At 37.5% G+C, this 26,084-nt stretch overlaps 1 protein-coding gene across 2 annotated transcripts in view; it reads right to left on the bottom strand.

Moving 5' to 3' along the window:
* LOC127518467 (xin actin-binding repeat-containing protein 2-like) overlaps nucleotides 1-26,084 on the bottom strand; it is a 108,738-nt gene that overhangs the window by 72,112 nt on the left and 10,542 nt on the right. For both annotated transcript variants that reach the window (XM_051905162.1, XM_051905163.1), the window contains exon 2: nucleotides 2,676-2,779. In XM_051905162.1, coding sequence (XP_051761122.1) covers nucleotides 2,676-2,682 — 7 coding nt within the window. In that variant the 5' untranslated portion in view covers nucleotides 2,683-2,779. The remainder of the gene's footprint in view (nucleotides 1-2,675; nucleotides 2,780-26,084) is intronic.

Below are 26,084 nucleotides of genomic sequence, written 5' to 3'. Positions count from 1 at the left end.
ATGGGAATGGTGAAACACTTAATTTTCTTATAATCTTTATGTATTTAAAACAAAAACACAGAGGGACCATGTGAAAGAGACACTTGAGAGACGAGTGAGAAAGAGCTGTTTGTTTTTAGTTCGTCTCTCGCCCATGAGAGAGTTGCATCACTGTCTGCATTGGAGTGTAGATACATATGTTAGTGTGTGTATGGTGTGTTTGAGTGATTAAATATGCTTGTGCATGTACAGTGTGGCATATTTAAACATTTATGTCAATGCACACATGCCTGCTATTCCAACAAAACAAACAAAAAAAGCTGAAAGGAAAAATTTGATTATAAACCTCTTCTGAATGAAATATTCAGACCCGTTTCCGACAAAAATAAAAAGCTTATACTTACATCTGTACAATGGGAGTATGCACTCATGCATATTCATTAGGAAACATCAATTCAAGAATCTGTTGCCATTCATATTTCATCAAAGACTTCCGTGGCAAGAATTACTTTGAGCTTTCCTGACACATTTCTGTGGAAGTCAAAGTCTGAGAGGCAGACGCTGATTTCCCCTGATTAGCTATAAAACGAGTGTAAACAAGCACAGCAAAAGAACAAACAAAAATTCACATCCAATGTCACAGGCAGAAAAGCAAAAACATATTGGCTTTTCTTTCATTGCATTATATAACACATTTCCTTACAGATCACTATATAAATCTGCATCTAAGAGAGCTGAATGAAGCAAATGGTGTTTTAGTCATTTAGTAATGCACTGCTGAAGTTTTGTGCTCTTATTCTACCTTCAGGGAATAATTCACTAAAAATTATTTATTTTCCATACAGTGAAAGTTGATGGTGATATATTATCAAAAGCCATAAAAAGTACCCTCAATATAATCCATATAACCCAAGAACTATATTCTGAGTCTTAAGTCATACCGTATAACTGCTTTGTGTGAGAAATAGACCAACATTTAAGCCGTTTTTTCACTATTCTCCACTTCAGCTCTGAAATCTCATTTATGCTTGAGTTACATAAAAAAATTATAGATAAAAAAAACTGAGGGAGATATAATCAGTGTATTATACAGGGGAGAACAACATTAAGATGAGTAAAATATGACAGTTTTTATTTTTGTGTGAAATATTACTGATTTTTTTTGCTTCAATTTTATCATTGGAGAGCAAGTTCAGGGATGGGAGATTGTTTGCCTTTGCAATCAATCTGAGCAACAGATTTTTGGCAATCTAAAGTGTGACTGCTCTTTACGAAAGCTGACTAATGAAGAACCGATACGAGCGCAGCAATTACATAGTAATTGTAGTTACTACATAGTAATTACATAGTAATAGTATTTGAAAAATAATTTATTCAGCAAAGATGCATTAAATTTATAAAAAGTGACAAAGACTTTTGCATTGTTACAAAAAAATTCTATTCTGATCATGTGACACTGAAGACTGTGTAGAGTATTGATGCTAAAAATTCAGCTTTGATCACAGGAATAAATTACATTTTAAATATATATTCAAATAGAAAACAGTTATTTTAAATTGTGATAATATTTCATAATTTTACTGTATTTTTCATCAAATAAATGCAGCTTTTGTGAACATACGAGACTTCTTTCAAAAGGAACATAAAAAACAGACACCCAACCTTTTGAATGCTATAGTGTATACATATTAAAGGCACAATATGTAAGATTTTTAAAATATCTAAAATATCTAAAAACCACTAGAACAAACCACTTTTGTGTACTTACATTATCCTAAATGTTTCCAAGAATGTTTAAATCCAGAGGAATAAGCAATTTTAACCAGGACACGGACCGTGTCCGTGCGTCGCCTATCAATAACATCATATCTGCGTTACCCTCGGTTTCCATTGAAACACCAAAGACGCTTTAATATATTATGTATTTTATTAGACAGCAACTGTTTTGATAAATACATTCATCGACAGAAAACTAATCATGTTATATAGCTCAACATAGTAAGTCGTGCTGTTTAAATCTCATTTTCTTGATTTACCGCGAGTACCATGTTTTACTATGACCAATATTGATCTAGCTTACTGCAGTGTGCAACAAGTATCTCATAGTAGCCGCCGAGTGAACGCAGAGTAGCATTATAACAACTTTCAACACACAAATGTATCTAGTATGATAAAACAGCACTGCACATATGCTTGATACACTAATAAGTTTACATTACATAATAAGCTCCGCTGCTCTCGAGATGTGTGTCGCGCTCGTCTCTCATTAGCAATCGCTCCAGCGGCCTCGTTTCTGCTTGCGCAGCACTCGGCCCTGTTCTGCTTCATACTACAGTAACGTTAATAATCTCATCCATGAACATGATTTCTGCTCGAGTCCCATCAGATTCTTTTCCATCAGCTGTAGACGAAGACAACACATCCCATGATTCCGTAAAATCAAGGCATCATCAAGCTACGCCTTTGTTTTGAATAAGCGACCTCTAGTGGTGAAAATGTACATATTGTGCTTTTAATACTAGCCTATATGATATGTAATATAATTGTACTTCACATGATTAAATCATATTGTGCTTCTAACCATTTGTGAAGTTGTGTAAAAATTAATATTATAAAAAAATAATGACGGTAATCAAAATATGCAAAGATGACATATCATAATAAGTCAGTTAATGTTGCACATGAATGTTTCTCACCCTCCATACTGAGTTTTTTCTTCTCACAGGTGCTGGTTTTGTTGTCTGATCAGGGAGAATGTCTGTGGCAGTAGATCCACACACACAGAGGAACGTCTCACTTCCTGGGAGTCAGGAGAAAAAAGCGAGCGTGTGTAAGAAAGGCCTGACTCATGTTCAGCAATCAGTTAAAGTACTTCAGAACTTCATTTCATGGCACAATAGATCATTTAATCACCTCCTCTCACCTCCTATTGCACAAAAGAATAAACCACGGCTTCTTCTCATCTATGATGTTTCATACATGGATTCTGTGATGGAAAATACCGTATATAAGACAGCAATGAGAGGTTATCAGGACAAAATGGGCCTGTGTGAATCACTGTAATAGCACCAGCTTTAATGCACAATAATAGCACTAAATTTTGAGAGTTTTATCTGGAAACATCACAACGGATGCTGCAATGTTGCTGTGGCAACCACAGGAAGCCACATCGCTAATGGAAATTGTCTGCCTTTGCCTTTCATCTTTGGGAAAAAGCTAAAAAGCCGAGGAGCCATTTCACTGAGCCGCTGCTGCTTTTCAGGGCCTTCTAAAAAAAAAACAAGACAAAACATCACACTTTTGTCTTATCAAAACTATTTGCAAATCAAATGTGATCCCGCTGATGCCTCTCCACAAGATCCTCAGAGGAATTGAAGCTCTTCTAATCACCAGTACAGTGAACTCGCAGTAACACTCTCACTCTGCTGAGCTTTGTTTGCCGAATTATCGCGCATAAGAAGCCCTGCTTTGACGTAAAGGAGGAACACAGCAAAATTCAAATCAGCTCTTTTCAGTAATAATCTCTCCCCGGATCAAATTATCATCTTTTACAGACTTTGTATGTCTCTATTCCTGTGTGCGTATACAGTATAATGCATGCACATGTACTCTTCTCACAGATCATTCTCTGCCAAACAGACTTGCACAGATTGGTCTCTATTAGGTCCAAAGCTAATAGACAACCATGATTTTTTTGTTTCAAATAGAGATCACGATTCTCCCATGATTCTGAACAGACAACTGATTCTGAACATGATTCAACATGATTCTGAACAGACAAACAAAATAACATGTAATTTACTAGAGCTTCTGACAAAATGTTAATTGCTGCAGTCTATTTAAAATGTTTAATTAATCTGTATTAATTAAAAAACTCAGTTTGAATGAATGATTCAATGAAATACTTCACTTGTTTCATTTCTGGATAAATCATCAGCATTTTTGAAAGAATCTCTTGAATGAATGATTCAATGACAAATACATATTTAAGTCACTTGTCGCCACCTAGTGGTGTAACGATGTAATGGATACAACCTTTATTTGAAGAGCCAAGTTACTTTCAAAAGGGGTTCTGCTCTATTTTGATCGCTACTGTAGACATCAGTAATTATATCAGAACTATAAACTTTTATCCTAGTTCTTCTGTGATAATTTTAATACTTGTAACAGACACAATCATACTGTGATGTTGAAAAGACTGTTTGTGAAACTGTTTCATTCATAGACTGTAAAAAAGATCTTCACTCTCTTCCATTCAGGGTTGCCAGGTTTTCATAACACAACCAGCCCAATTGTTACTCAAAACTAGCCCAATCGCATTTCAGGGGGGTCCCCCGGTAAAAATCGCATTCCAAGGGCTAAACATCATATTATTGGGGTTGCTTCAATCCACGGCAACACTGTTAAAGTAGCCCAATTCTGCCGGAAAGCCGCTAATGCCCCAAGATGGCACTGTCATCTTGCGCTAATTACGTTTATGTTTTGGAGCCAGAGACTGCGCAGTAGTGAGCGTGAAGTAGAGCCGCAGTATCAAGGTCCTGCAGAATCAATCGCAAGCACACGCCCCTGAACTTTTTTTAAGTAGCCTGACTGCTCCAATTTTGATGTCTGCTGATTGTACTACAACTGAAGGCTTGTTAAACTACTAACCACATAGTCATATCCCGAGAAAAAGCTCGTTGGCGCCCCGGTGACGACTTATCTCCGAGAAGCTGTCAATCACAGCTGTCAATCATGACGCACACCTTCGTTTTATAGCATCAAATAACTAACTAAAACCAAACGTATTCAAAAAATGAACACTTGAAAACTGCATAAAATGACAGAAACCATCTTTGGAAAAAAATATTTGAAGTGTAATTTGATTTACTTTGGCTCACATCCCATTTGTTTACATGGAGAGGGTGGGGTTTATGACCTATACTGCATCCAGCTGCTTGGGGGCGATTGAGACGCTTTGGCTTTACTTTTCAGGACTTGTGTGGTACTCCAAAGACTATAGATATAGAAAGACAGTTCATACTGTTTCGGGAATACGTCCCGCCTTCTAAGTAAAAGAGCCAATCGCTGATTGATAGTCATTGCGTTACTGCAGCTGCTGTTAGAAGCTCCGGTTCCTATAGAAACATGAACATGAGACTAGCGCTTAGGATTGCACATGTGCATTGGCTGGTCTAGCCTGAAAAATAAGCTTTTTTTAATGCAATTTGAGCATAAGAAACAACATTTATGGGACAGTTTATGCCAGATTTTGTTGCTGATTTGAAATATGTTATTTAATTGAGAGCTCGCCAAGCAGTTTTTGAGATTTTAGGATTCCCCCATTCAAATAGATTGGATACCCGAAATAGCTGCCGGAAGTGTTGCAAATACGGCCGCCGAGTGAACAGACTTTCCTTGAAAGGGACTTTGGGCACAGTTTCATACCTATACATGACAACTGCTCTCTATGGGTCAGCAGCTGCGCGAACACAGATTTGAATGTTCCAGTGTGATTTTGGCTTTAATAGACATAGGCGTCGTTGTCATTGGGTGTTTGAATCGAGAATCAAGCAATCCTTTTTACGATTAATCATGCAGCTCTACTAGCAACAAATCAGATCGACATCAGAACATCATAGCAACAACTCAGAACACTCTAGCAACCTCTCCTGAAACTTCCCAAACTACATAAGCCCTTCAGAATTCAGACAAAACTTTGTGAGGCTCTTCTAGTTCTGTCCTGCAAGCATCTGAAACGCTTGACTTACAGCTGCAGAGCGGCTGCTATTAGGAGACACACTATAAATTCCCTCACTCTCTTTCACTCTCAGCTTGTGTACCATATTTCAGGCACGGGCTGATCCACCGGGTTATCCGGCTGGGTTTTGGATTCAATCTCTGTATGTGAGCAGGATAAATTTAGTGCTTGGTCACCGGCTCCTACAGAAAGGGGCTTTCCATCAGAGCAGTAAAAAGGATCAGGCTGCCGTTAAGCAACATAAACCTCCAACAAACCCACAAGACCTCTTTCTTTATCGCAACACCTACAGTAGTGTATACTCATACAAACTGACACTACAGATTCCATATATACTCATGATTCAAGCTCAAACTCCATATTTGAACTAGAGATTTATTTTAACTAACAGATTTCAACTTATTCTGTCACATTAAAACTGTCTTGGAAACTTTTTTTTTTTTTTACCATGCCCTCATTTATTTTTAAATGTCTTTTGAAAGTTATATCAAATCAAAAGCATGACTATCTATTGATTGAAATTTTATGAACAGCAGCTACACTAATTATTTTCAATTTGCTTTTCTGTGAATTTAGACCGCTAAGGGGGTCTAAAAAAACAACGCTCCCCCCTTAGCTGTTCTAAATTCACTGTAAACCACTGCTTTTTGGGGCTTATTGCTTTTATACACAGTTCAAAAACACACATGCACATGAAAACTGTGTGGAGAGCTTTGAAATCCAAGTGCAATGATACAAAAAGTCCTCTTACACAAAGGTCGGTGTGAAGAACAGCCGCATGGCAGTCTTAAGAGTGACAGGCGGGGTGGCTGATTTGGCCGCGGGCAACGGTCAGACCGCTGTGCGCTGGTGATTATGTTGTAGCCACAGATTTGATGGCTCAGATAAAGCAGATGTGAGATGGAGATGGAGGCGACCGGCGAGCGCATTAAGGGGGGGCGAAAAAATCAAGGGGATTTAGGCAAGAAGCTCTATCTCTCGCTCACAGCTTTTCCAGGGTGGCCTGTGGGTGGAGAAAGAGAGAGAGAGAGATGCCGAGAGCTGACAGGGGGAAAAGTCGCCTGTGTGTAAATCTTCATTTGGAGGAAGTGTTGGATTTAAATGGCAGGCGTTTTTGTCCTGAAGCTCATCATTTAACATATCACAGTCCCACAGGGATGGACGGTGGGATTCAGCTTTAGTCTTGTCACTCTTACTTATAGAAAACGTAAGACTGGCTTTCAATGAACTGCCCAGAGCTTCTGGATGGGCACTCAGGAGACAACAGTTTCATATTTAAAGAGCAAAACACATCTGATGACTGGATGGACAGATGGACAAATGAATGGATGGACAGCAGATTCTTTTTCAACGGCTAATTTCATATTTAGCTGCTAAATATGAATCTATCAAAATATTAAGTAAATTTAAGAAACAAAAAGTATTATATCACTAAGGTAACACTAAATAACATAACTTTATAACACAATAAAATATTATTTTGTTTCCAAAAATATAGCCTAAAGCAGCACAACTGTTTTTAATATTGATAATAATAAGGAATGTTTCTTGAGCAGCAAATCAGCATATTAGAACGATTTCTGGAGGATCATGTGACACTGAAGATAATGATGCTGAAAACTCAGCTTCACAGCACAGAAATAAATTACATTTTAAAGGGCACCAATAATGCCCCTTTTCACAAGATGTAATATAAGTCTCAGGTGTCCCCAGAATGTATCTGTGAAGTTTCAGCTCAAAATACCCCACAGATCATTTATTATAGCTTGTCAAATTTGCCCCTATTTGGGTGTGAGCAAAAACACAGTTTTTGTGTGTGTCCCTTTAAATGCAAATGAGCTGCTGCTCCCGGCCCCCTTTCCAGAAGAGGGCGGAGCTTTAACAGCTTGTGCTTCGGTTGCTCGACAACAGCAAAGCTGGAGAATCTCACACAGCCAAAATGAGGATTGAGTAACATGTAATGTGCTGGCCTTTGCAAATAAACAGCATTTTTAATGTCTAATGTCTTGTCTTTACAGAAAACAAACACAGTTTTTCAATACAATCACCTTTTACACTGTTCTTTACAAACATGTGGTTATACAATATGTGTACAAGGTTTAAAATAGACAACAGACATATGGTCTCTAAGATAACAACAGCTTTAGCCGCATTTGTTGTGGAACTGGCTAACAGGCACATCAACCTTCTTCTGGAGGTGAAGCTGGATCACGATCAGCTGGTACAGATCCATCCTTTAGTAACAACTTTTTAGCAAAGCCTGCCTTGTATTGCCCCTTGTTCAGTCTGGAGTGAAATGATTTGCGCAGACATAAACGAATTTAGGTATATTTTGGGGCCCATTACCTTCAAAAATAAAACAAATCCACTGTGTCCTCAGTGGCTCAGATGTTGGAAGAAAATGAAGGCTCTTATGTTCACTCTTACTTCCAACAACAGAACACAGGGATTGCTTACGAGACATTGTCACTACAGCTGTTCGAGCGTGGAGAAAATGGCGGAAAGCGTACAACTCGCTGAGGGCGGAAACTATGGTAATGCAGGACTGTCAGTCAGCAACCATGGGCGGGGCCTGAGCAGTCACTGCTCAGGCCCCGCCCATGGCCGCTGACTGACAGTTAACGCTTCTCATTTACTTTGAATGGGTGACGTCATGTGTTGCCGAACTGAATCGTCGCGTTGCTTCACTCGTGTTGCTCACGGCAGAAGCTGAAAATTTCTCAACTTTTCAAGCGCCAAAGCAGGCGTCAGCCAATCAGATCACAGACGCTAGCCAATTGCGTTCATGCAACACTGGAAAAAAATGTGATTGGCTGTTGTACTATGACGGTCGCGTCAGCTCAAGCTTCAGACACGCCCTCCGTCAAGCGTTGACGCCGACGCCCCGTGTGAATGCAGCGTAAGTTGAATTCAGAAGGCAGTCTGGCGGAATCTAGTTATTTTACTTTATAACGTCTTAAATATGCTTATTTTTCTTACACAAATGCTTCGCTTCACTTCAGAAGGCCATTATTAACCTCCCCAGAGTCATGTGGAGTACGTTTATGATGGGTGGATGGATTGGATGCACTTTTTTTGAGCTTCAAACAGGTGGTTTCCGTGCACTGCCATGATAAAGCTTCCGAGCATCGTGGTGATTATTAATATAACTCCGATTGTATTCATCTGAAAGAAGAAAATCATATACACCTTGGCTTGAGGGTGAGTAAATAATGGGGTAATTTTCATTTTAAAGTGAACTAATCCTTTAACACTTACTATTTTCCTCACACATTATAGATTGTTTTTATACAAGAAAATATAAAGCAGTCTTTATATTTTAGAAGGATCTTTTAAGAAGTTTTCCTTGGCATTAAAAAGTTGTTTGCCAGTCTGTGTGCTAGACTCCCAAAAAAGTCTTCCAAAAATCAGCGAATCTCTGAAATCTTCACAAAATCAATATTCTCCTTCACCTGTGTCATCCACCCCATCGATTTCACCTCCTCTCGCTGCGGTGTTGTCAGGCAGTGCTGTCTACACTCATCCTGCAGCTCTCTTATTTGTCATGAGATGAGAGTAGTGTGTTCGTCTGACACAATCTTTCTTCATTACAAGAAGCCATAATGTGTGTCAGGCCCACACAGACAACCTTCCACAGGAACTCTCCAGAACCTTTGATGCACACAGGTCAGAACTCTCCCGAGCCAATGGAGTGCGGCCCACGCGGATGCTTCATTGCTGTTAGCGGTCTATTGAACACAGGTTGTGCGCAGCTCCCTGATCTCTGGAACGATTCAGACTCTGATCTGCAGGAGAAGAGGCGGTGGGCCACAGGCAAGAGTTTCTGGCACTTTCTCCTTCTCCTTTCTGCCCGAGGCCACTTTTGGTATGGTAATTAGGCGGATACACAGGTCCAGTTCAAAGTGGTGCTTGATGTGAGATTAAATGTGTTCTGCGTTTTGATTCATGCCAGGGACTGGTGAATGGAATCAAAGGAGTCGTTCAGATTCATTGATATTTGTTCAGTATAAACCTGTCAACAAAATGCTCCTTCACACACAGCCCGCACTAAAATGCTGATTGACTGTACAACAATCGGACATGGTAGAAAGTCATGCAAAAACAGCCACATAATTTATGAAAGAGGAACATACAAATCACAGTAATGAACAAGGAAAATTAATTATGAGTATAATTATAAGTGACACACACACACATTAGTTTAGCCACTGTTGATGATTCATCAAGGCCAGTATCCACATAAGAAGCCTCTAAATCCAGCCTTTATTTGTTTCCTCACCTTCACATTGGCTCAAGCCTAATGAATGCAAATCTTCCCTCCACTACCTTCATCAGATGCCAGACACAGCTTATACCTCCCGAAAAAGCCAAACACTTTTCCCCCTCCTCCTCCTCCCTCCCCATATGCAGAGTATGGCTCCTTTCCAAAACCTAGTGAGCTGCCTCAGTGTATGCTGCCTACTTTAGCAGCATCCTAAAGCCCAGAGTATACTTCGTTTTTTTACGCATATGCTACAGTCGAACGCGTAGCCTTTCAAAGTATACTCCCTTTGATAGCGTTTGTGAACACAGGAGGTCGACATATGTGCTCTAGAAAGTTTCATTTTTGTCCAGTGTCTGTGCTATTTTCTCCAGAAGTTATGACTAATAAAAATGTCTTTGTACTCTTTTAAACTAAAGTTGCGGCTATCTCATAACCCCATCGCACAAGCGCTTATCAATGTGGGTGTCTGTTTTTGTTGCAGTCTCTGGTATTTTGTTGTTTTTCAGTCTCTTTAGTTTCTGTGAAACAACAGCCCGGGCGAGTGTTGCCACTGTCAAGTCAAGTCAGACCACCTTTATTTATATAGCGCTTTTTACAAAGCAGATTGTGTCAAAGCAGCTTTACAGTGATAACTGGTATATAATATTTTTGGCTGCATAGCAGCTCTTAAAGAAAATGGTGTCAGTATCCATCTTAAGTAAATTCAGTACTGGAGTAAACAGTGATGTCATCATCCAGCTCAGTTCAGTTCGCATACAATGGTGTCAATGCAGGCAGAGCAAAACACTGTTGAATATCAAACGTCAAGTGTCCCCAACTAAGCAAACCAAAGGTGACAGCGGCAAAGAACCCAAACTCCAACAGGTGACATCAGGTGGCAAACAGGTGTTAAAAATGGAGAAAACAACCTTGGGAGAAACCAGGCTTAGTCGAGGGGCCAGTTCTCCTCTGGCGAACAGTGCTTTGTTATGATTCAGGTAGCTATCATAAGTCCGACGGGATCGTAACAGTCAAAGTATTTATTCCAGTTCCATCCAGTTGAGGATCGTATTTATCACGGCGGTACAGACGGTTTGTTGAGGAACTGTGCCACTGGCTGTCGTGTTGATGAGGCCTTCACAGGGGATGATCTAGTTGACTCAATCTCTGCTGATGCTTCAGGCGTGCGTTGTGGTCGTGTCAAGGCGCAGGTCCTCGATCTCACCTGGATACGGCCCGGATCCGGCTGACTACGGTAAACCTCGGGATAAACAGAGAGACTAATATTAGCGTAGATGCATTCTTCTTCTGATGTAACGAGTACATCTGGTGTTATAGGAAGTGTTCCCGGTTCCGGCTGACCTAATTTATGCAGCCTAACAATCCTTTAACGGATTTGAGAATATAAATTGATAATGTGTTATGTGTATGCCAGGTTAAAGAGATGCGTTTTTAGTCTAGATTTAAACTGACAGAGTGTGTCTGCTTCCCGAACAATGCTAGGAAGATTGTTCCAGAGTTTAGGTGCGGTTGATTTTGATATTCTAGGTATTATCAGCTGGCCTGAATTCTGAGATCGCAATAGACATGAAGGACTATAATGCATTAAGAGTTTGCTCAGGTACTGGGGAGCTAAACCATTTAGTGCTTTGTAAGTAATTAGCAAGATTTTAAAATCTATACGATGTTTAACAGGAAGCCAATGCAGTGTTGACAGAACTGGGCTAATATGGTCATACTTCCTAGTTCTAGTAAGTACTCTAGCTGCTGCATTTTGTACAAGCTGTAGTTTATTTATCAGGCGAGCAGAACAACCACCCAGTAGAGCGTTACAGTAATCTAGCCTTGAGGTCATGAACGCATGAACTAACTGTTCTGCATTTTTCATTGAGAGCATATGTTGTAGTTTAGATATATTTTTAAGATGGAAGAATGCGGTTTTACAGGTGCTAGAAACATGGCCTTCAAACGAAAGATTGGTATCAAAGAGCACACCCAGGTTCCTAAGAGACGACGAAGACTTAACAGAGCAGCCATCAAGTGTTAGACAGTATTCTAGGATATTACGTGCAGAGGTTTTTGGTCCAAAAATTAGAACCTCTGTTTTTTTCTGAATTTAATAGTAGGAAATTACTGGTCATCCAATTTTTTATATCAGCTATGCATTCCGTTAATTTTGTGAATTGGTAAGTTTCGTCAGGGTGCGAAGAAATATAGAGCTGAGTATCATCAGCGTAACAGTGAAAACTAACGCCATGCTTACTAATGATATCTCCCAAGAGTAGCATGTACAGAGTGAACAGCAACGGTCCTAGTACTGAGCCTTGCGGTACTCCATATTGAACTTGTGATTGATATGACATCTCTTCGTTTACTACTACAAACTGATAACGGTCAGATAAGTATGATTTGAACCATGACAATGCAATTCCACTAATGCCAACATAATTTTTGAGTCTATTTAAAAGAATATTGTGATCAATAGTGTCAAATGCAGCACTAAGATCCATTAATACTAATAGAGAGATACAACCACGATCTGATGATAAGAGCAAATCATTAGTGACTCTAATGAGAGCAGTCTCAGTACTATGCTACGGTCTGAGCACCATGTGGAACAACTGATTAGTACTAGAGATGCAACGATGTATCGGCCATTTTTTGATCAATTTACAACCATCAGCATATCAGCTATAGCATGAAAAAGGCCGATATAACAAACCTACAGTTTATTAATTAACTGTGTGAAGGCACTGAGCTGTATAATGTCTCTTGCATAATCCAAGATTAATCCATAATCTAATATTCCTGCTGTGCTGCTGTCTGCGTTTTAATGTTCATCAAACAACAAAAGAAAAAAATGTGCTCACTACTCTTGACTAAATAACTTTTGTAACTTTCATAAGGATTAATATGTATAGGGCCCTATGACTTCTACGACGTGGAAAATGCAGATGGAATCCAGTCATAAAAACGTAATTTACTGTATAACACGGAAAGTCATGGAATTTGTCAGTTTTGATGAATAAAAAGTAGGTCAGTACACCTAAATCAAATCGCGAAATAGACGTGTCTGTGAATATTAAGCCACAAAAAGACTATTTAAATATGAATTCTGTATGTTCTGCGTGTCTCTGTGTGAATGAATGGCACAGACACGCGGTTTCAATTACCACACACACACACACACACACACACACACACTGAAGCATGCGTGATGCTTGCGGTGTTTTTCAGCTTCTGCCGCCTCACTATATGATGACATGAATGCATGAACTTCATCTCCAGAGTCACTTCGTGAGCATTTTACCTTTTAATTTGAGAAAATCTGTCATCATATCATAAACAAACAGAAACTCGAAGGTCTTCACGGCAACCCGTCAAAATAAAAGTTCAGTTTAACTTGAAGTAATTGTGACAGAAGTATGTTACTGTCCATGTAATAATAATATATGGATTTATTTTATATGGTGAAGAATATGCAGTGTTATTTTAGATTTGTTTACTTTATTTCTGTACCTGAAAACTGTTAAAACTGTATCTTTGTTCTGTTGTATTTATGTATTTATGTTGGCCTGCTGAATGTTAAATGGATCCAATCCATGTGCATTAGAAATGATTTGATGATGCGGCAATAAACAAGCTAGTATAATTTAATGCATGTTTTTTTTAACTTTGCTGATTTAAAACATGATCAAAACACTATCTATTTTAATGACAAAAGTTAATGAAAAAAATAAGAGAGCAAGTGACTAAATGTCGGTATCAGAATCAGCCAATAATTGTTTGTTAAAATCGGTATCAGCCCCAAAAAAATCCTACTGGTTAGTACAAAAAAAATTCAATGAGCATGTGCAACCTACAAAATCTGGCGTTGTGCGTAGTGCTTGCATACTATTCATGGTGACAAAATCTGCGTCACACGCACTATACGTGGACCCTTATGTATGCGTAAAAACCGAAGTATACTTTGGCCTTAACAGACATAAAACCTCATAAGAGTCAAATTTTTTATGCTCTACATAGCCAATAACATCACAATCGATTTAAACAAAATCTGGTTTCGCTTTGAACAAACCATGAACAAAGCTTCCCAATTTAAATGAAATTACAAGACTGACTACTATACACAGTTGGGATAATTAATAAAGATTTTTTAATGTTTTTGAAAGAAGTCTCTTATGCTTACCAAAGCTGCATTTATTTGATCAAAAATACAGAAAAAAAACAGTAATATTGTGAAATAATATTACAATTAAAAATAACTTTTCTATTTGAATATATTTTAAAAAATAATTTATTTCTGTGATGCAAAACTGAATTCACGATCCTTCAGAAATCATTCTAATATGCTGATTTGCTACTCAATTATTATAAATTTTTATTGGTGCTCAATTATTAATAATGATTCTTATTATCAAAGTTGAAAACAGTTCTTACTGCTTAATATTTTAAAGGGGTCATATAATGGCATTTTTACAAGATTTAAAATAAGTCTCTGGTGTCTCCAGAATGTGTCTGTGAAGTTTCAGCTCAAAATACCCCACAGATCATTTATTATAGCTTGTCAAATTTGCCCCTATTTGGGTGTGAGCAAAAACACACCGTTTTTGTGTGTGTCCCTTTAAATGCAAATGAGCTGCTGCTCCTAAGAAGAGGGTGTTAGCACATAGCGTTAGCAGCACCGATTACCTCACACAGACTCAAGGAAAATGTCAGAAATTGTTCTGCCTTTTATGTTCAAACCGGAGTCGGACACTGATGGAGAGACTCAAGAAGAAGTGACAACATGTAGAATGCAACAGGACGTTTCTGAATGGTTAGTTGCTTAATTTATGTAGCTGATGTGGGGTATCTTAAAGTCATTAATTAGCATATTCTGTTATGATAATCTATAAATTGCTCATGTGGGAACTGTTGTAAGATCCTACAGAGCCAGAGAATATATGCTGCATGAAGATAGAATAGGTATAGTTTAGTTTAATTACAGTTATAACTTATGTTGGCATCTTGCTTTTAAGACATGCTATTGCATTTGTGTTACGTACTGTATTGCAATAACATGGCCTCACCCCTTTGTTGCATGTTCTCGGAGGCGGGGTTTATGTACATTTTGGGGTTAGTGATGTCACCAAGCCGGGAAGAAGCTTGTTGTAGTCCCTACCAGCCATTTGTTGTAGTCCTTAAACAGAAAATTCTTTAAAAGAAAATATCTCCCTTTGCATTGAACTTTGAGCGTTGTAACTTTGCAGATGTTGTTTATGCTCTAACAGCAACATTACACACTAACTAAAGTTAAAAAAGTGAAATCATAATCAACCACCCCTTTAATATAATATAAAGCGCGATACTTGAATGATTTCTGAAGGATTATGTGACACTGAAGACTGGAGTAATGATACTGAAAATTCACCTTTCATTACAGGAATAAATTATATTTTAAAATCTATGTTCAAATAGAAAACAGTTATTCTGAATTGTAATAATATTTCAAAATATTACTGTTTTTACTGTATGTTTTGATCAAAAACTGCAGCCTTGGTGAGCCTAGAAGACTTCTCTCAAAAATATTAAAAAAATCTTGATTATTCCAAATTTTTTGACTGGTAGTCTAAACATGAGTACTTGTACATTTCATGGTAATTTGAATAACTTTACATTTTTATTAACTTTTCTACAATAGATGATTTGTGTGTCTTGTTGGGTCAGCACTTGGTTTCTAATCTAACACCTGGGTTAACAACCACTGTCTTACAAGGCAGCATGATCATACGGCGTAGATTTTGGAACATCTGCCCATGACGTCTTAAAATGCTGCCTATGTAGGCAGCTCACTAGCTGTGAATGAGAGCCTCTGAGTGTGTGTGTGTGCTCAACTCCAGTGAGGAACATAAGCATTATTTCAAACACCCACCGGTTCAGTACAAGGGTCAAAAATGACTCAGTTCTTCCACTGGTGAAGAGGTGCTAAGTGGCAAAGCGGGTTCACAGGGGCAATGCCATTTCCCGTGCAGGTATTCAGAGAGAGACAGACTTGAAGTCTAATTATGCTGCTCTCTTGTTCCACTGTTAATATTTTACTAAGGCACAAAGATAATATGACCTTCACAATTCATTTTACATTGAAGCATTTATGCTTTCTTTCTCTCTGCTTGTCTCGATCTCTCCTTCACGGCTTTTTTGCCTCTAAATCCAGTTTGCCATGGCAACTGGGCTCAATTTATGAAAAGTCCTTGCTTTCACCCTGCTTTGTTCAGTATGGCTGCTTTTCACACCTTTACACAAGGATTCAAAACAGAAGCTTCATATGATGACAAAGATTGATCCAAGTTAAAGTCCGTAAACAAGGCTGAATTGTGTTGTGACTGAATCTTTGGGGAGTTTGACTAAACACTCTTGCCTCTAAATAACTCATTTGAAGTTATAATTCACCTTGTGACGTGCTTTTCGATTGATCCGAGTTCATTCTGCGGCCAAAACCTTGAACGATGTGCTATGCTGCTCTGGTTGAAGCTCTAATTAGATGCAAGGATGAAGAACGATAATTTAGAAATACTGTGCCAGAACATAGTGACTTTCAGAGGTTATAAACAAACATAATGCAAATGCTTGGCTGACACGCTAAAATGCATTTTGCATTGCTCTGGCAGCAACAAACCTGAAGGGGGCGATAGAACTACCATAAAAGTCCTGTCCCATTATTCAGGTAACTAGCTATAAATGTGTCAATGACGTGACAGGTTTTTTGTCCAAAGGCCTTAATAATAATAAAAAACAAAAATATCACATCAGAAGTATGTGAGGTAGTACAACTAGATCTCTTTTACTGAATCCAAAAGGTTTTAATTATATTTTGCTAAATTTAAAGCTATTTTAAAGATTTTAAAGCTATTTTAAAGTGTCAAAAGGTCATTCGGTTTAACCGTCCAAAGGCCAATACAGCCAGTTCATTTGTGATTTAAAATATCTTAAAATGTAATAAATGTATATATTTTTTATTCTGGCATGATTTTATAACATCATATATCAACATAGTGCAAAATGGTATTAAAATTGTGTGTAGAAGTTGTTGCTTTGTTATGAAAAAGAATGTCCGGAAAAATGAATTTCATTGATGTCATTCAGAGTAACCAACATAAAGGGACCATTTTGGATCAAGTCATGTTGTCAATATCATGTGACAGGGTGTGACATCATTCAGACACTAGATAGATAGATAGATATCAGCCTGTTAGCAATTTTTGAAAATATCGTCATTCAGTATAACCAAAAGTGTCATTCAGTAAAACTGAAATTTTGGTTAAACCGAATGACTTTTTGGTAACAAATCTTGTAAAAAATGACAAAAGCAGTGTTAATTGATTAAAAAAAACACAATCTCATTGTTAACACTTAATAAAACTTCAAAATTAATTACAAGTGCTGATCATATAATTAGAATATCATCAAAAAGTTGATTTATTTCACTAATTCCATTCAAAAAGTGAAACTTGTATATTATATTCATTCATTACACACAGACTGATATATTTCAAATGTTTATTTCATTTAATTTTGATGATTATAACTGACAACTAAGGAAAATCAGTATCTCAGAAAATTAGAATATTACTTAAGACCAATACAAAGAAAGGATTTTTAGAAATCTTGGCCAACTGAAAAGTATGAACATGAAAAGTATGAGCATGTACAGCACTCAACACTTAGTTGGGGCTCCTTTTGCCTGAATTACTGCAGCAATGCGGCGTGGCATGGAGTCGATCAGTCTGTGGCACTGCTCAGGTGTTATAAGAGCCCAGGTTGCTCTGATAGTGGCCTTCAGCTCTTCTGCATTGTTGGGTCTGGTATATCGCATCTTCCTTTTCACAATACCCCATAGATTTTCTATGGGGTTAAGGTCAGGCGAGTTTGCTGGCCAATTAAGAACAGGGATACCATGGTCCTTAAACCAGGTACTGGTAGCTTTGGCACTGTGTGCAGGTGCCAAGTCCTGTTGGAAAATGAAATCTATATCTCCATAAAGTTGGTCAGCAGCAGGAAGCATGAAGTGCTCTAAAACTTCCTGGTATATGGCTGTGTTGACCTTGGACCTTGGACCACACAGTGGACCAACACCAGCAGATGACATGGCACCCCAAACCATCACTGACTGTGGAAACTTTACACTGGATCTCAAGCAACATGGATTGTGTGCCTCTCCTCTCTTCCTCCAGACTCTGGGACCCTGATTTCCAAAGGAAATGCAAAATTTACTTTCATCAGAGAACATAACTTTGGACCACTCAGCAGCAGTCCAGTCCTTTTTGTCTTTAGCCCAGGCGAGACGCTTCTGACGCTGTCTGTTGTTCAAGAGTGGCTTGACACAAGGAATGCGACAGCTGAAACCCATGTCTTGCATACGTCTGTGCGTAGTGGTTCTTGAAGCACTGACTCCAGCTGCAGTCCACTCTTTGTGAATCTCCCCCACATTTTTGAATGGGTTTTGTTTCACAATCCTCTCCAGGGTGCGGTTATCCCTATTGCTTGTACACTTTTTTCGACCACATCTTTTCCTTCCCTTCGCCTCTCTATTAATGTGCTTGGATACAGAGCTCTGTGAACAGCCAACCTCTTTTGCAATGACCTTTTGTGTCTTGCCCTCCTTGTGCAAGGTGCCAATGGTCGTCTTTTGGACAACTGTCAAGTCAGCAGTCTTCCCCATGATTGTGTAGCCTACAAAACTAGACTGAGAGACCATTTAAAGGCCTTTGCAGGTGTTTTGAATTAATTAGCTGATTAGAGTGTGGCACCAGGTGTCTTCAATATTGAACCTTTTCACAATATTCTAATTTTCTGAGATACTGAATTTGGGATTTTCCTTAGTTGTCAGTTATAATCAACAAAATTAAAAGAAATAAACATTTGAAATATATCAGTCTGTGTGTAATGAATGAATATAATATACAAGTTTCACTTCGCTGTCATTTTTGTTGTGTGTTTATTTTGAGAGGAAAGCGTGCAACAAACATAGGCCTATTCATCTAAACGTCACTCTCAGCAGAGTGGACGGGGTCTGGGTGTTCGTTAACAGTATATTGGTGCAAAGGTATTTCCAACTTACTGAACGTAATTCAGTCTCTTTACATGTACCTGAGTGCGAGCACTAGCTGTAAGTTGCTGGCTGCAGTTCACTTAACGGCCACCGGTGTCTAATAACAAGGGTTTCTGAATTCTAGCCCCTTTAACGGCAAACTTTTTTGTATTTAGTGCAAATGTATCCATTCAAGTTATCCTTATTGAGATCATCACTGTTTTTGTTCCAAATAAACTACTTGATTACAAAATTAAATAATATCTATTAGTTATACATTTAGAAGAAATAATAGCTTCAGTGTAGTTTGCCACTTTTTGTTGTTTCTTGTAGCGAAACACTTTATTTGTAGCTTGAATGTAGATTAACTACTTAAAATGAAGAGCATCTTGTAGCTTGGCTGCAGTTTCAAAACACACACACACTTGGCTTCCCACTGAAGAGTCAGATTAGAAATTTTAATTTGCAGAAGGCTTTGTGTCGGGAGTGAACATTTGTCTGAGACTGGAGAGAAGCAGATGAGGTCATGTCAGGTTGACGAATGACCAGTGATGACTGCAAGAGACACTCTGATTGGTAGAAGTGGGAATCATACATAAGCTCTCTCTTTCTCTCTCTCTCTCTCTCTCTCTCTAATACACACAGAGATTTTGAGATGAAGGCAAAAGAGGACAGAACATGCTGAAGGTGACAGGCGAGGTATCCTGCTTTCTCTTACTTCTCATTTCTAGCCTTTCTCAGAGAGGATCATATAGCACAGATGCTCCTTAATTACATCTTTTGCCAATTCAGAAATGGATTTTACAACATTAAAATATTAAAATAAGGGGGAAGCTGTTCGCCACACCCACTCAGAGCGATTAAAATGACACATTCAATAGGACTCAGAGACCATCTGTAGTCTGTAAGGCTGCTTTCACACTAGAGCTTTCTGGCGAGGACCCGAGTCTGTTTGGCATCTGACTTTGATTGTGTGAAAGTGGTTTTCCAAACTTGGTACTGCTTCATGTAAACTTTGATACAGTTCGCAATCGATATGAAAGCAATCCAGCCTAACATGCAGAAACTGACTGTTATCAATCATGTATAATAAAGCAAGCTACAAGAGACCGTACATAACCCTTATTTTATCATGCGCAAGGGGGTAAAAGGCACAACATGAAATAAAGTGTGCAATCCTCCCTAAATGTGGTAAAATCACAGTAAGAGATAGCAATTAGTTGCTTACCCTGCAAAACAATCATTTTCTAAAAAAGCTTTTTTTGTCTCGTGGTCCTTAAAACAAGAAAATGTACTTGAGATAAGCCTCAGTTTTATGCATACAACAAGAAAAAAAACTATGTGCCAATGGCCAATTTTGCATTTGTTTTTAAGGATTCTTACAAATGCACATGACATGCAAGAAAAAAAAGTAAATCATGTGCACGGTTTACTATTTCATTCCCTCGATTTACTATTTCATTCCCACGGTTTACTATTTCGTTCCCTCGATTTACTATTTTGCTCCCTCGATTAACTATTTCGCTCCCTTGATTTGCTATTTCGTTCCCTCGATTTGCTAAATCATGCACACAATTTACTATTTCGCTCCCTCGATTTACTATTTCGTTCCCTCGATTTACTATTTTGCTCCCTTGATTAACTATTTTGCTCCCTCGATTTGCTATTTCGTTCCCTCGATTTGCTAAATCGTGCACACGATTTACTATTTCATTCCCTCGATTTACTATTTTGCTCCCTTGATTAACTATTTTGCTCCCTCGATTTGCTATTTCGTTCCCTTGATTTGCTAAATCGTGCACACGATTTACTATTTCATTCCCTCGATTTACTATTTCGCTCCCTTGATTTGCTATTTCGTTCCCTCGATTTGCTAAATCATGCACACGATTTACTATTTCGTTCGCTCGATTTGCTATTACGTTCCCTCGATTTGCTAATTCGTGCGCACAATTTACTATTACATTCCCTCGATTTACTATTTCGCTCCCTCAATTTGCTATTTCGTTCCATCAATTTACTATTTCGTTCCCTCGATTTGCTAAATCGTGCGCACATTTTACTATTTCGTACCCTCGATTTATTATTTCGTTCCCTCGATTTGCTAAATCGTGCACGCGATTTACTATTTTGTTCCCTGGATTTGCTATTTCGTTCCCTGGATTTACCATTTCGTTCCCTCGATTTACTATTTTGCTCCCTCAATTTACTGTTCAGTTTCCTCAATTTGCTAAATTGTTCCCTAGATTTGCTATTTTGTTCCCTTGATTTACTATTTCACTCCCTCGATTTGCTATTTCGTTCCCTCAATTTACTATTTCGTTCCCTCGATTTACCATTCCGTTTCCTTGATTTACCATTTTGTTCCCTTGATTTACTATTTAGCTCCATCAATATACTATTAAATTTCCTTATCGATTTGCTAAATTGTTCCCTCGATTTACTATTTCGCTCAATTGATTTGCTATTTCATTCCCTCGATTTACTATTTTTTTCCTGCATGTCATGTGTGGGGCTCCGTAGATTGTAGATATTTTACAAGAAAAAGAGACAAAATAGTTACAAAATAGTTATAGTTACATATAACATTTTAATATTAATTTATTTATTTATTCATTCTTCTACCAAGTAATATAGTTCATTAGTGTCACTGTATGATGTTTACCAAACAACACTTAACAACTCTTCTCAAGTTGTTAAGTAGTTACAGTAACCAGCTGCCGCTAGTACTCATGGTCGCGGACATTTGGATCTAAACTGCAGTATATTTGTTTCACAAATTACTCACATTTCTTACTCAAACATACAGTTGTTTAAATCCAAAAGTAAGTCAGATTAAGTGAATCTGCTTCATAACCCAGAAATAACTTAATTTCCCAAACTGAGGTGCAGTTGTGTTACGCAGCAGAAGCCGTCAAGCTCACTGTGCACATGCTGTCACAGTTATGTTGCGCTGCTTACGCTTACAGTGTGAAACAGACACAGACTGTATAACAGACTCCACTGCGTTCTGTGCTGTAAACACAAATGACGCTGATTTGAAATACACTAATTCCACAGGACAGGAGGACCCAATAGAGTGCTGGACAAATTACCTTCACACACCTTAGTGTTTGGAGGACTTGCATCAGGTGCTTCATTACAGCTGGATTATCCTGACGGCTAGATGTCATGAGTTTGGCTGCCCACACACACACACACACACACACACACACACACACACACACAGGTGTCTCCTGCACTCACAGCTCAAACAAGATAACAATCTGCCATCTTCTGAAACATTCTCTGGAAAATCCTGCTGTTTTGGAAGCCGTCACACATAATGGCAAGAGACATCGATTTGAAACCAGTGAATTACGAGAAAACAAGATCTTTGTTTCACAAAACTATGGAAGGAACAAATGGAATATAGCAGTTTTAAACAGATCAGTCTGTGGTAGGGTGAGCGATACTGAGCTGAAACAAAACTGGCAAAAATTGTTATTTATTTAAAAAAAAAAAAAAACAATTTAATTTAATAATTTAATCATATAAGATTCGGAATGAAATTTAAAAAAAAAATTAAAATACATTCAAAGTGCTTCTAACTACACAAGTATGCAAACTAAGCATGTGCATGTCGAAAAATTGGAGATGATTTTCATTTTATCACTATAATAATTTCTATATTTTACAGAAAAAATATAGTAAAGTCATAAAAAAGCTAAATGGAAAAATACTCTTAATAAAGACTGAGGAGGTGTGTCCAAAATGTATTATATGGATATGTAGGCCTATATGTATGGCATTATATACTGAGTCTGATATATACACTAATATATATACTGATGCTAAACATTACAAATTTAAAGGCCCATTCATAGTTTTAGATCACTTTTTCACTGAAATACAGCATAAATATACATACACACACACTACCTTTCAGAAGTTTGGTGAATTCAGGTTGATTGGGACACTTTTTTCCAGTTATGGCAAAAAGTGTCCCTATCAACCTGAACCTGTTTCTTTAGAAATAGAAAGTACAAAGAATAGCATGTATTTGAAATAGAACATTTTTGAAACATTGTAAATGTCTTTACTGTCACTTTCAACAATACAGTTATCTTTACTGAATAAAAGTAATCTTTTCTTACTGACCCCAAACTTTTGAAAGGTCGTGAATATCCATATTGACCAATTTTTTAAGAGAACATCCTGATAAATTTTACATATATCGCCCACCTCAAATCTGTGCCGGTTCTGTACATCACAAGTGTCGATTACTGCTCAGAGATCCCAGAATTCCTGATGCGAGAAAATAAACCAACATTCATGGAAACAGAATGTATATTTAGCCTCGGCGGGTCATATCCGACCATCAATCCTGACACCCAATCTCAGCCCTAAAAATCTTCAAAAGAGAAGCTAAATATAACAGTCAAGTGATGAAAGAGTCACGACAAGGACCAAGACATGACCTACATACGTTCTTCACATGAGGCCACAACCGCCACAGTGTGGGACAGATCCTCACCTTCTTTTCTTTTCTGATTATTGAAATGACAGAGAATATTTTGCACTGCATCAGAAAGTCTAAAAGGAGCCGACGATGCAGATCCGAGAGAAATTCTGCCAGACAACATGAGAGGGTTCTTATCAAAGCTCTGAGATGACAGACACGGACAGAAACAAGTCATGAGATATCGTTCTCTGACATCAGGGAATGTGGGCATGAACGTAATAAGCGGCTCTTGCAAAAAGTCATTTGTTTACGTCGCTCGTTCATTTGCTTCGTTCACTTCAACACCAAATCACTTAAAGGCAGTTTTTAGAGGCTAATCAGTCTGATTTGATCATTTACAAAAAAAATATGCATAAAGCTTCTTCCTTACAACACTGTTGGATGTCTGAAAATGCATTGAGGATCTTCTAATACACCAAGATCTGTTTTGATGTGATTCATGAAGTCAAAAAGTGAAAATCACTACCCATTTTTCTTCCATAATCTAATGGTTTTCCAAGTGAAACAGGTTATTCAGAGGGGGAAGAAATGTACGGCAGGACTTTTATCTATTGTGGACTGATTGTATTGTGAATAGTGGGCGTTATATACCAAAACAGAGTCTGATGGTTGAAGAAAAGGAGTTGAGTTTGTCAGTTGTTTCAGAGGCAGAGCAAGTTATTACATTTTGATTAAAGATTACAAAGATAAATCTTTGGAATAACATGAATCGTGCACCATAAGTCCACAAGCATTTACTGACAAAGTAAATAGGATCAGTTTTGATTTAATGTTGACTTTAAGATCTCAAGAGGCTGTAAGAAGAGCCTGAAGGCAAAGTCACAACAAACTTAAACTAGATCATACATTTAAAATCACTCAGTACACGATCCTGACACATGGTTCTCCCTAATGGACGCATTTCCCACCAGGGGATGTTCTTAAAACCCAAAAATGAGTCAAAATAAAGGAACTGTGTGACAACGACACTCAAAAAACATCAGACTGACCCCATGTGGTTGGAGCTGGATATGCATGCAATTATTTCTGTATTTTCAACTCCTAGTCATTCTCTAATATAATATACAGTGGTCAAAAAGTCTTTATTAAGCATTTTTCTAATTGAACTGAATATTTCATTAAAAACTGTATTATCAGAAAAACTATTAGAGTGAGAACTGAATTGAAAAATTAATATATTTCAAAATAATTATACAGTACTGAGCTGACGTTTTCTTCAGCATGTTTTAAAGAGTCACATGATCAATATTACTCATAAGAATTAACCTAGAATTATTGCAGAAAAAAAAACACGCAGAGCAGTGGTATTACTGTTAACTAAAACTAAAAATACTTAAAAGAAAATATTTTCATTACTTAAATGGGAAATAAAATAAAATATAAATATTAGATGAAAAGAAAAATTAGAAATCTTGCTTTGGCAAATAACTGACATAAAATATGATTAAGTTGAAGAACTCAAATTAATTAAACTAAAACTTATAAAACTTAATACATTAAAAAAAAAAACTAATAAAAATGACAAAAGCATATAGCAAAATTACAAAAACTTAAAATTGAAAAGAAAACTGAAAATATGAACATAAAAGTTGATTTAAAATAATATAACTGTATATATACACTCTTAAAAAAATACTGGGTTAAAAACAACCCAAGTTGGGTTGAAAATGGACAAACCCAGCGTTTTAACCCAGCGGTTTGGTTAAATGTTTAAAACCTGCTGGGTAGTTTTATTTAACCCAACTATTGTTTAAAAATTACTGTATTGTTGCTTAAAATGTACCCAAAGTATGTTGGAAATTAACATTTATTAATATGTTTAATAAATGAACATTTATTAATAAGTTTAATGAATAATAAACAATAAACGTTTATTAAATTGCTTATTAATAAATGTTCACCTTTTGATTAATGTTGTTGCCTCTAGTAATTTTGTGTCTGATTTTTAATTTCCAACCTATTTTGGGTTCATTTTAAGCCAGACATATAGTAATTTTAAACAATACTGGGTTAAATAAAACTGCCCAGCACACTTGGCAAACATTTAACCCAACCGCTGGGTTAAAACAACCCAATCGCTGGGTTTGTCAATTTTCAACCCAATTTGGGTTGTTTTTAACCCAGAATTTTTTAGAGTGTATGATAAAATAACACTGATACAGAGACAACTGTAAATAAGAAATTCATAGTTTGATTCCCCCAAGAAGTGTAAACAATTATTACTTAGAAAATTTGCTAATTTGTTTGACCAGCTAAAGCAACATTGACTCAACCAATAGGGTGGGACTATCTATTTGACCAACCAATGGCAGCCAGGCAGATGGTAGAGTGTTCATGAAACCTGTTTGAAAATGGTCATTATCCAATCGGCAACACTAGAGGCAGAAATGACACACTAAAGCTTTAAATGAAGCCTCCAACATTTGGACATAAAGCTTTTTGCAAACAGGCATACAAATCCTTTCACTCTTTGAATCAAAGAAACCTCGGGACTATAAAACAGCTCATCCATCCTCTGCTGCGACTGATTAACCTTCACATGACTGTG

The sequence above is a fragment of the Ctenopharyngodon idella genome, chromosome 9, assembly GCF_019924925.1.
Source record: "Ctenopharyngodon idella isolate HZGC_01 chromosome 9, HZGC01, whole genome shotgun sequence".
Classification (NCBI taxonomy): Eukaryota; Metazoa; Chordata; class Actinopteri; order Cypriniformes; family Xenocyprididae; genus Ctenopharyngodon; species Ctenopharyngodon idella.
This window is presented reverse-complemented; position numbering and strand designations above follow the sequence as displayed.